General features: G+C 32.9%; 1 protein-coding gene across 1 annotated transcript; it reads left to right on the top strand.

Moving 5' to 3' along the window:
* Positions 1–1,074: 1,074 nt before the first annotated feature.
* LOC21395182 (arogenate dehydratase/prephenate dehydratase 1, chloroplastic) lies at positions 1,075–4,341 on the top strand. Its single transcript, XM_010091189.2, has 10 exons — positions 1,075–1,606; positions 2,109–2,176; positions 2,276–2,368; positions 2,574–2,774; positions 2,914–2,994; positions 3,102–3,197; positions 3,425–3,502; positions 3,579–3,668; positions 3,757–3,824; positions 4,182–4,341. The coding sequence occupies exons 1-10, from the start codon at positions 1,339–1,341 to the stop codon at positions 4,288–4,290; spliced, it is 1,152 nt and encodes a 383-aa protein (XP_010089491.1). The 5' UTR covers positions 1,075–1,338; the 3' UTR covers positions 4,291–4,341.
* Positions 4,342–12,410: the final 8,069 nt, after the last annotated feature.

Genomic DNA, 12,410 nt, shown 5'->3' with positions numbered 1-12,410 from the left:
TTCAAAACACAGAACATACTTGTAGAACTCACAAGTAGTTATGAGATATTTTAATAAACAGAAATAAGTATTGGTAGGTAATTTGTGGATTCAGTCCTCAACCTTTTGTAAGTATTAAACACTTGCGTCTCAAATGCTTAAAATGTGCACCGTCGGTCCTTAACTTTTTACAAGTGTTACACTTAGGTCACTAATTTATTGCGATTTTCAGTTCTTATTCCATTTCTTATAAAAGGTCAAACATATAATAGGTAAAGCGTACGCCAAGTATTATTTTTGTCCTATACATTTTTGCTCATGTGGTAATTAATAAACGATCGCGTCAATGTAATTAGACGAAAGAATCCTGCGCGCATTGTTTTTGTTATTTTAAGGACTCATATGGTGGTACATTTTAAGGCTAGGGACTGTAGCCGTAAATTTCCCTAATAAAGTAAAACATATACTTGCCGGTTTCTCAACTTCTTTTTTTTTTTCCCTCCCTTTTCAGAGCTTTTAAAATGAACTATTCATAATTATTTAGACTCTTTTTATTTTATCAATTTAAGTTTAAATTTTAAATTTTATTACAATAAAAAATTTTAAAAAATAATTACATTTAAATTTTTTATTATAATAAAAAACTCTTATATAAAATTATATCTTAACTTAAATTAAAAATTTAAAGCAACGAATTAAACATAATCTTACTTTTTAACTATTAAGGGATGTTTAATTAGATGATTCAAATCATGATTTGAATCATGTTTTATGATTTACTACAGTGTTTTCTCTCTTAAAAAATATATATAAATTAAAAATAATTTTAATCACATGATTCTAATGTATGAACTAAACGTATACAAGTCTACTATCCGTGTGATGTCAGATAAGAAACTGCCTTTTGTCTTTATACAAGTGTGAACGACGTTTTTGATCTGATATAAGTGTGAACGACTTTAATTTTAACTAGGAAGAATTCAAAGATATCACAGTCAATACGACTTGGACTGAACTTGAAACGGTCTCACCCGCAAAAGCAAGAAATGCAAACACAAATCAATAGCTTTCTTCACCTACTTTTCAAGTGCTAACATCTAAGAAAAGTCCAAACCAATCTTTCCACTCCTAAAACAAGTTCATTATTATATTTGGTCCGCTTCTTCTTTTTTTTCTTTTTTTCTTTTTTTTTTTTTTTTAAATATGCAAAGGCTCAACATATTTCTTGGCAGTTGGCATCTCCACTAGGCAAAGCAGATTTTTTTTAACCAGAAAAAGAAGAAGGAAGACAACCCTTTGTATATCCGAAACATTTCGATCGGATTCTATCGGATTTTAGAGAAATTTTTGAATGTTCTAATGACTATGGAGTCTGCGGCCGTGGCGGGGAACAGTTTTCCTCAATTGAGGAGGGGAAGTTTTGCTTTGAGGCCATCCGAGGAGGTTGCTTTCAAAATGGTGTCGTTTGTTGGTCTTTCGGCTTCATCGTCTTGTCGTACTTGTGGGATCAACTCTTTTGAAGACAAGAAGTTGTCAAAGCCAACGAGTGAAATGCGGAGAGTTGCCGATCACCGGGACCATCGTGATATTTCCAAGAGATTGCACAAAGATTTGAGCTCTTTTCCAAGTGGGTAATTCTTGGTTTTTTTTTTTTTAATAATTTGTAATGAACTTCTTGGTTATACTAATACAAAAATAGTAATGTATCTATGGTAACATGTGGATACAACCAATGGACACTTTTTAGATAGTTATTATGTGATTGAAGAATTTACGGATTCGTGTATATATTATTACTTTTCAGTATAGGATTTCTCAGTTGACTCTGGCTCAGAAAGTAATATGGTGAAAAAGATAATGTTAAGACTTGAATGAGAGATCAGAAATATCTTTAAACTGATTTGTTCTAGTAAACCTCTGCATAAGACTTTGAGACAATAAAGAGAATAAATGAAAATATGTGTTAATTCTGTCTTTAATAAGAAGTTACAACTTCCTACATATTCCTCCGCAAGCCAATTGGTGCCCTTAATCCTAGGAAGATTACTTTAGCTTTTTGTTTCAAGGTAGTTAATTACTTTTGACAAATTCTGGTTTCGGACTAGCTGAACTTTTAAACGATCATGCAGGACCATTAACCATCTCTGAATTTTCTATCAATTCCAAGGATGATACCAAGGTGCGAATCGCATTCAAGGTATGATGTTATTACAAAGGAGAAATGAAAGAAGAAGATCAATGAATTTTCTGCTAAAAGCTTCATCATTTCTCAGTTGAGTTGCTAATTTTGGCGCAGGGATTACCGGGATCGTATAGTGAAGATGCTGCACTCAAAGCATATCCTAAATGTCAAACAGTTCCTTGTAATGAGTTTGAAGATACGTTTAAGGTTTATTCTGCTACTAGTTTTTACATTCTGTCAACAAAAACTAGAAAATAGTTCAATTTTGATCACTTTTATCAAATATTCACGTAGCAACAGAACAAACTATATTATCCCTAACATGTGGTAATTCTTTTTAGCTAACAAGGATCTCAGTTTTGAGGATGTGGGCTCCTTTTTTGTGATGTTAATTCTATAATTATTATTGCAGGCTGTTGAATTATGGCTGGCTGATAAGGCGGTTCTTCCGATTGAGAGTTCTTCTGGAGGAAGCATCCATCGCAACTATGATTTACTCCTCCGTCATAGGCTTCACATTGTGGGGGAGGTTCAATTGGATGTTAATTTCTGCCTTCTGGCTCTACCGGGAATTAGAGCAGATCACTTAATGCGTGTTCTAAGTCATCCTCAGGTCAGCAATTATTTTATGTCGGGTCATTTCATAGTAGTGCGTGATTTTGTTCTGTCTCTTTGCACACAGTTGCTTTAGACAAAGCTATTAAAAATTTTACTACTGTGGTGCTAATGTTCTTAGAAATCAATGGTTTTAGGCACTTGCCTCAAGTGATACTTTCCTAAGTAAGTTAGGTGTGGCCCAAGAAAATGCTGATGATACGGCCGGTGCTGCTCAGGTGATTTATAAATGTCTTGTTAGATCTTTATTGTCACTTTGTCTGATCTATGACATACTAATATGTATAATCTCACTCAAAGTTTTTCTTTCATAATTTTGATTCAGTATATTGCGTCAAAAAGGCTGAGGGATGTCGGTGTTATTGCGAGTGCTCGAGCTGCAACTATTTATGGCCTCAATGTAGTAGCAGAAAGCATCCAGGTAAAGTCTTCTTCTAATTTCTTTAATGTATGCAACTATTTTTATTAAATCTCATATGAACCAAAGACTGCTTGGTTTCTAACCATTCTTTATTTCTGTTGTATAGCATTAGTCACTGCCTATGCCATTTTTTCTCGCGTATTGTAATCTACAGATGCCAAATTCTATAAAATTCTGCTTCAGAAGAACATGTACTTCACTTTACATAACTTTCATGGCTTATGCAGGATGACCTTTATAACGTAACACGTTTTCTTGTACTTGCAAGGGATCCAATTATTCCAAGAGTTGATAAGCCGTTCAAAGTAAGATTTTTATCTATTTGTGCCATCCTTTCTTAACATTACAGAAGTCGAATATTATTGTTCTCTTCTATTCCAGACAAGCATTGTGTTTACTTTGGACGAAGGCCCTGGAGTTTTGTTTAAAGCATTGGCAGTGTTTTCTCTGAGGGAGATAAATTTGACAAAGGTAACATGAACAAAGAATTTATTCTGCCAGTATAATACAGAGAGTATTAGAATCTTGATCTTGCAGTTAATCTCTATGCAAAATTCAGATTGAAAGCCGGCCACAAAGAAACCGACCATTAAGGGTAGTTGATGACTCCAACACCGGGAAAGCCAAGTGAGTATCATTTTCAAGCAATCTTTAGAATCAGATAACACCATAATGCCATGCTCATCAGTTCTTTACTGAATTATAATCTTGACTATAAATAAAGCGAAGAGAATAGTATAGAAGTCTATGTATTTGGTCTTGATATGTTGTAGATTAGTAACCCTGTTTTGCCTTTCTCTCTATGTTTCTACATTGAGCAATCTCTTACAAAGTAAAAAAAGAAAAGTCACTCCGATGACGCCAAAATTGTTTAAGCATTTGTCAAACGGGGCCTGCTTAAAACTCGGTTCAAATATGTCATTGTGCCTTGTTAATGTGACCTTTGATATGAATGAGACAACCTCCGCTTTTCATTGGTTGCAGGTACTTTGACTACCTTTTCTATATCGATTTCGAGGCATCCATGGTGGAGCCACGCGCACAAAATGCTCTAGAGCACTTGCAGGTTCTAAACGCCCTTCTTTTATGCTAAATCATTTTTAGCATGTACTTTTTCTCACTCTATCATAGCGAAGCATGTCATCATGAGTTACACCAGAGTGAATATAGTTCTCTTTTATGTAATACTTGAGCGGATGTTATTCTAATTCATGCCATGTTATCTAATTATTTCATTTCTTGAACGACTCTGAGTTGTGCATGCCGGAAACCTAAACCAAAATTTCTTATTTATCAGCAGCAATTTGCAGCTTTTCTTCGAGTCCTTGGCTGCTAGTTCTTGGCTGCTATGCTATGGACACAACTCTGTAGCCGCCGCACTTTTCCTCTGCTTGTTCCTGTACTTGTCTTCACTCTGATCAATCCTGTAGAATATTATCAGTCATGTCATGAAGTGATCTTTGATCTCTAATTTTTTGTGACGCAGATTTACTGGTCGATTTTAAATTCATCATCTCACCATCCGAGCCCCATCAAAAAGAGATTAGGAATGGAATTTTTTGATCTTATCAGTCATGTCATGAAGTGATCTTTGATCTCTAATTTTTTGTGACGCTGATTTACTGGTCGATTTTAAATTCATCATCTCACCATCTGAGTCCCATCAAAAAGAGATTAGGAATGGAATTTTTTGATTAGTAGAAAGGATGTGCAAAAAGGATTGATTGGACTGTGGATTCTACTCGGAAGAACTTATTCAGATAATGACATCTTTGAGGATTGTGGAGGAATCTTTCCTTGTGTCTTGGTGGTCTTCAAAAGACATGATGGTTGGTTCTGTGGGGAAATATGTGAGGACTATATTGCAAATAATTGGTTTATGCTTTCATTTGTTCTTCTGACATAGTAATGTTTAAATTCTTCACTAGGATAGTAGAATGCAGATCATAAAACCTACTTTTCATTAAGATGTATACAACATAGTGTGTTGGTAAATAAATACAAATTTGGTTAAGGTTCTCTCGGAGATTTTGCTTAAGACAAGACTTTAGACATGTGTCAAATTGTTACTTGTTCCACTAGCAACGAGTGGCGCATCGCCAAGTGACAAAAAGCATTAGGGACAAAGATAAACTTATCATCAAACTATTCAGACATTATGAAAAGTACCTCTACGATACTATTCCATAAAATAAAATAAAAATATAAAAAAAAAATTGCGATATCATCCATATTTTAAAAGCTCAACATGGACAATAGGAGAGAGATAAATTTATTTTTAACATCCGCGATGGTCCATAAATCGAGAAATGTTGACAATATGCACCGATTGTCGCAAAGAGTTGTTGAAATATCCATAAATGGTTGAAAAAGTTTGTGAAATTTGTCATCTTGCAAAATATTTGCAACTCATTTTTTTTCTTTTGTTTTTTCTTTCTTGCAAGACTGTATTTAATTATTCTTACGTTCAACCATTAAGAACATTGTTTATTTTTAAAAGTATTCTACGTACCAACTTAGTAGTAAAATGTGTTAGAACAAAAAAAATATAGAAAATACAAAGAAAAACAATAACTTTTGCAAGATCAGAATAACGAGATTATACAACACTAATTCAACTTTTGTACCAAATTCGGAAAACGAAATTGCAAGGATGTCGAGGCACATGAACCACGCTTTCTTTAAAACAGATTCGTCCTCTTCGGTGAGTGTTTGAAGCAACGTTGGACGTGTGTCTTCTAAGAGACAACGACAACGACGGTAGCTCAAAGCACTATCGGAACCATCCGGCGAACTAGAAGTCGGACCTTCCCTCTATCACCAAAACCAAACTACAAAAAATGCACAAAGAACTCGGAAAAGAAGAGAGATCCGAGAGAGAGGAGAAGAGAATTTGGTTGAGTATGTTTTGTGCAAGTGTTTTGTTCATGTAGAGTAGGACCTTTATATAGGCTCCAGATTCGACCATGACATTATGGTATTTTAAAACACATTAATCTGCATTGTATTGGAGCAAAAACGTTAGTTTTCCCCATGATGAATCTGGCCACATTTTTCATATATATTCAGACTTTGATGATGAAAACTGATACTATTAAGGTTATTAACCATGGCAAATTTCAGTTTTCCTTCATTGGTCTCCATTAAGCCCCATTACACACCATTTTGCTCATTTACCAAGCATTAAGTTTAGGCCAAATGGCCGGAAGGTCTTGGGCAGAATAAAAAAAAATAAAAATTACAAAACTAAACATGTATACCAGAAAGAGACTCTCTGGTATACATGCTTACTTATATTTCAAAGTAAAAGCATTAGGGACAAAGATAAACTTATCATCAAACTATTCAGACATTATGAAAAGTACCTCTACGATACTATTCCATAAAATAAAAAAAATATAAAAAAAAAAATTTGCGATATCATCCATATTTAAAAGCTCAACATGGATAATAGGAGAGGGATAAATTTGTTTTTAACATCCGCGATGGTCCATAAATCGAGAAATGTTGACAATATGCACCGAATGTCGCAAAGAGTTGTTGAAATATCCATAAATGGTTGAAAAAGTTTGTGAAATTTGTCATCTTGCAAAATATTTGCAACTCATTTTTTTTCTTTTGTTTTTTCTTTCTTGCAAGACTCTATTTAATTATTTTTACATTCAACCATTAAGAACATTGTTTATTTTTAAAAGTATTCTACGTACCAACTTAGTAGTAAAATGTGTTAGAACAAAAAAAAATATAGAAAATACAAAGAAAAACAATAACTTTTGCAAGATCAAAATAACGAGATTATACAACACTAATTCAACTTTTGTACCAAACTCGGAAAACGAAAGTGCAAGGATGTCGAGGCACATGAACCACGCTTTCTTTAAAACAGATTCGTCCCCTTCGGTGAGTGTTTGAGGCAACGTTGGACGTCTGTCTTCTAAGATACAACGACAACGACGGTAGCTCGAAGCACTATCGGAACCGTCCGGCGAACTAGAACTCGGACCTTCCCTCTATCACCAAAACCAAACTACAAAAAATGCACAAAGAACTCAAAAAAGAAGAGAGAACCGAGAGAGAGGAGAAGAGAATTCGGTTGAGTATGTTATGTACAAGTGTTTTGTTCATGTAGAGTAGGACCTTTATATAGGCTCCAGATTCGACCATGACATTATGGTGTTTTAAAACACACATTAATCTGTATTGTATTGGAGCAAAAACGTTAGTTTTTCCCATGATGAATCTGGCCACATTTTTCATATATATTCGGATTTTGATGATGAAAACTAATACTATTAAGGTTATTAACCATGGCAAATTTCAGTTTTCCTTCATTGGTCTCCATTAAGCCCCATTACACACCATTTTGCTCATTTACCAAGCATTAAGTTTAGGCCAAATGGCTGGAAGGTCCTGGGCAGAATAAAAAAAAATAAAAATTGCAAAACTAAACATGTATACCAGAAAGAGTCTCTCTGGTATACATGCTTATTTATGTTTCAAAGTGCAATCACTTATAAACACCACCAAGGTTTCATTTCTAGCCAATGTGGGATTTTTTTTCAATTTCTAACTACCTTAATCATTTCAAGTGACATACTTAGAACATCAATTTCTCATTCACCCAATATCCATTTTGAGTGTATGAATACTCGATTTTGATCTCCTCGTGATGGAGAACGCAAATTCATCGAGACCCGTCCCAAAATCCAACTGGGTTCCTTTCCAAAATAGACCTCAAAATGTGCCTTTAATATGGCTTTACAAGCCATTTTCCAACAAATGTACTATAGGCTCATGTTTCAAAGAGGTATAATATCAAGTATCAAAAAGAGTTTCCAATATATATGGAATTTAGATGTGTTGGATATTGTAGATTTAGTAGCAATATACGATTAGTTTCAAAAAGAGTTTCAAATTAATAGATAGGGGCATTAAGTGGGTGCTGATCTTAGTCTAAGCAATAAATTTTATTATTCAATCATATCTCTCACATTTGTCCTTACTTTATATAATCATTCAATACAACAATCACTCAATCCTTACACTAGAAAATATATCAAGTTACGAACAAAAGGCATACGAGCACCTACTTCCATAATAATTATTTAAATATGAAAAAAATTAGTAATTACTTACATTAATAAGATTTATGTTCCAGCTTGTTACAGGAAAAAACATATTATTTGTATATTTCTGAGGTTTCGATTATCCTGTGACCAGGCAATAAGAGGACCCTCCTGAGAGCTACAATGTGGGGAAGGCAACTAGATTCATCACTTCATATAATCTCTTGTGGTGGTCCTATTTATATAATGTCAAAGCTGTACGTCTATATAGTGTTATAGGACTAAAGCTTCCATCTATTGAGTCTACAAATATTTTTCTTTTTCTTTTTCCTGAATTTCATATTATATAGGGATATGGCACTATTGGCAACATCGATTTTAGGAATTTTAGACCATTGATATGCACTCACAACCAGATATTCACGTTGCTTCTTTTTTTTTTAATCTTTTTTACGCTGGAATATTCGCATGACCAACATTATTATAATTAAATACCAATTACATAAACAATATTTCATGTTTGTTTTCTCTCAATGTTTCTGTCAAGATTGATTTAATTGAAGCTGGAGAATCGGATCATAGTGATATATTCTGTAACATGCCCATATGGAATTCTTTTTTATGTGTTTAGTTTTTTTTTTTTTAATCTCAAATACTCAAGGAAATAACTTTCTTTTTTTGTCCATCATTAAGGTTCGTAAAACTGATAAAACCCAAAATTCACAAAGATTATTAGCTAGGGGCATAAATGGAATTAGGTAGACTTTAGAATTACGTATTGTCAAGTATTCCATCCAAGATTCTCTACTTTGCAAAAGTGAAGGATAAGGGGGGGAAAAAAAAAAAAAGACTTTCCCTCATAGTTTCTGTAAAAATAAATTATCAGTAGTTTTTTATTTTTTCAGCCGTTAAATTTATATTAGAATCTATCAGTTATGTATATATTTTTTTAACAATTAAAAACTGAAATTATTGATAAGATAAATTACCGGAAAAACTCCTAAAAAAAAGGTAAGAAAAAGAAAGAAAATGTCAATGGCGCACTATATATAGCTGTAAAATGGTTTGGAGGTCCATAGAAATGTTTGAATTGCAAAGAAAGAGCTTTCATTAACAAGGACTGGCCATTCGCCAATGAGTAGGTTCACTTCACATGCCTCTTTGGGATATTTTTGTATTACTTTTAAGGGTGCTTACGTGTACCACTGAAAACCTTAATTTAAGATTCTGTTGTACTTTATCAGGACCCTTTTATTATTTTAAGAATTCCCATCTTATTACGTATGTCTTTTTTTTTTTTTTTTTTTTTTTTTGGGTTGCGGTTTAATTGTTTAGAATATATACGTATTTAACAACTTTTCATACACTGCATTATTGGTCCTCAAGGCTCAAACTTCTTTTGCAGTCGCATAGAAAACTCAAAGTTCTCAAACTTTACTTCTTTTTCTTTCCTCTGCTTAGCTGAGGTAAAGATAAACTCAAAATCAGTACTTTGTTAAAATAATAGATTGATACACTTCTATGCTTGTCTCTCTTATTTTTTTCCCTACTTTCTAGTGTGTCCCTTTTCTCAATATTCTTGTTTTCTTATTTTTATTTTAAATTAATCAATTTTTCGATCTTTGAATCACAAGCACAAACTCTATTTGATTTTTGGTTTTTATAACGTTAAAATATATCCTTAATCTAATAAATTGTTCCAAAGTTAGTCTACTTGTTTCAAAATCTTTTAAGTTTGAGACGGAAAGAGGCAAGCGATTTTTTTTTTTCTTCTTTTTGCTGGATGAAATATTTAGGGTTTAGTTTATGTTGGAGAATTTTCTCATGACGAATCAAGATACCACATGTATCCTAGAAAAGGATCATATCAGAGGTTCTCGAGTACATCAAAGGACGAACCACTAGCACGACTTGATCAAGATCGAATGCGAAATTACACGTGGCAGAAATATAGACTCTTCGGCTAAAAGAATGATACGTTCTATTTTTAAAATGATCACCATGTAATATAGGAGGATTTCCTCAACCGTTTATAAATGTCTTAGTGAAAAGGTAAATTCTCAAGTATTATCCAAAACCTACGCAAACATGTGGGTATGGAGAATCCCTCTTGTTGAATCCCTAACCTATAAGGAGAACATATAGATGACGTTTGGTTCATAAATTTAGAACTATAATTCAGAATCATTCTCGATTTACGTGTATTTTTTTGTAAGAGAAAACACTGTAGTGAGCCACAAACTATGATCCGAACCATGACACGGATCCTTACTCTAAACGCACTCTAATCAATCATTTGGACATCTTTTTACCATTTTATTTGTACTCTACTAATTAGTGACTATTTGTCAGACTTGAGCATCGGAGGAGCTCTATAGTGAAAGTTCTGGCGCTCACGGAAGCATTGCAACCCAAAGCGATAGAGCACTGCGGAATGGGTAGCGAAGCATTAATGTTGAGAAATCTTCTCCAACAATTTATACTCTATTGCACTCGTCAATCTTATATTTACATTTCTAAAATTTGAGCACCAGTCACCATCACTCTCACTCAAAGCTCAAAAATGTAAGAGTCCTTAATCCCCAATTTGTATTTTTGAGCGTACAGTAAAACCTCTATAAATTAATATTTTTGAGACTAAAAGAAAATATTATTGTAATGAGATTATTAATTTATCGATACATAAATATTTTATTAATTTTAATAACTTGTTTCATCTTGATACATGTATTATTCTTTTCACCAACATTCAAGTATGAGTTATAAATAAAGAAATATAGTGGATGTAGTCAAAATTAATATGTTTTCATATAAAATTTTAAAAGTTATCATGTGTATAATAAATATTAATAATGTAAGTGCACTGTATATAATAAAATATTAATAAGTACATACATAGACATAAAATATATGTATGTATTTTACAAATTTAGTACCTAGAAGAAAAAAAAACTCGGACTTTGATGTTTTAAAACACACATTAATCTGCATTGTATTGGAGCAAAAACGTTAGTTTTCCCCATGATGAATCTAGCCACATTTTTCATATATATTCAGACTTTGATGATGAAAACTGATACTATTAAGGTTATTAATCATGGCAAATTTCAGTTTTCCTTCATTGGTCTCCATTAAGCCCCATTACACACCATTTTGCTCATTTACCAAGCATTAAGTTTAGGCCAAATGGCCGGAAAGTCCTGGGCAGAATAAAAAAAAATAAAAATTGCAAAACTAAACATGTATACCAGAGAGAGACTATGCTTACTTATATTTCAAAGTGCAATCACTTATAAACACCACTAAGGTTTCATTTCTAGCCAATGTGGGATTTTTTTTCAATTTCTAACTACCTTAATCATTTCAAGTGACATATTTAGAACATCAATTTCTCATTCACACAATATCCATTTTGAGTGTATGAATACTCGATTTTGATCTCCTCATGATGGAGAACGCAAATTCATCGAGACCCGTCCCAAAATCCAACTGGGTCCCTTTCCAAAATAGACCTCAAAATGTGCCTTTAATATGGCTTTACAAGCCATTTTCCAACAAATGTACTATAGGCTCATGTTTCAAAGAGGTATAATATCAAGTATCAAAAAGAGTTTCCAATATATATGGAATTTAGATGTGTTGGATATTGTAGATTTAGTAGCAATATACGATTAGTTTCAAAAAGAGTTTCAAATTAATAGATAGGGGCATTAAGTGGGTGCTGATCTTAGTCTAAGCAATAAATTTTATTATTCAATCATATCTCTCACATTTGTCCTTACTTTATATAATCATTCAATACAACAATCACTCAATCCTTACACTAGAAAATATATCAAGTTACGAACAAAAGGCATACGAGCACCTACTTCCATAATAATTATTTAAATATGAAAAAAATTAGTAATTACTTACATTAATAAGATTTATGTTCCAGCTTGTTACAGGAAAAAAGGAAGCAATATAAGATTTCTATTATTAAGTTAAGTAAACACTGGAAGAAGAACTTGATTATTTATCATTCCGCTTTCTAATAAATAAGTAAACGGTAGCTATTGTCTTCAATTTTATTTATTTTCTTTTCTTTCCAAACCTGAAAGAGTGACAGAACCTGATGAACCATGGCAGTAGCAATATGGATGGCCAC

This window comes from Morus notabilis, unplaced genomic scaffold (genome assembly GCF_000414095.1).
Source record: "Morus notabilis unplaced genomic scaffold, ASM41409v2 Scaffold801, whole genome shotgun sequence".
In the NCBI taxonomy this organism is placed as follows: domain Eukaryota; kingdom Viridiplantae; phylum Streptophyta; class Magnoliopsida; order Rosales; family Moraceae; genus Morus; species Morus notabilis.
The sequence above is the reverse complement of the archived record's forward strand: the minus strand, read 5'-3'. Positions and strand labels throughout refer to the sequence as shown.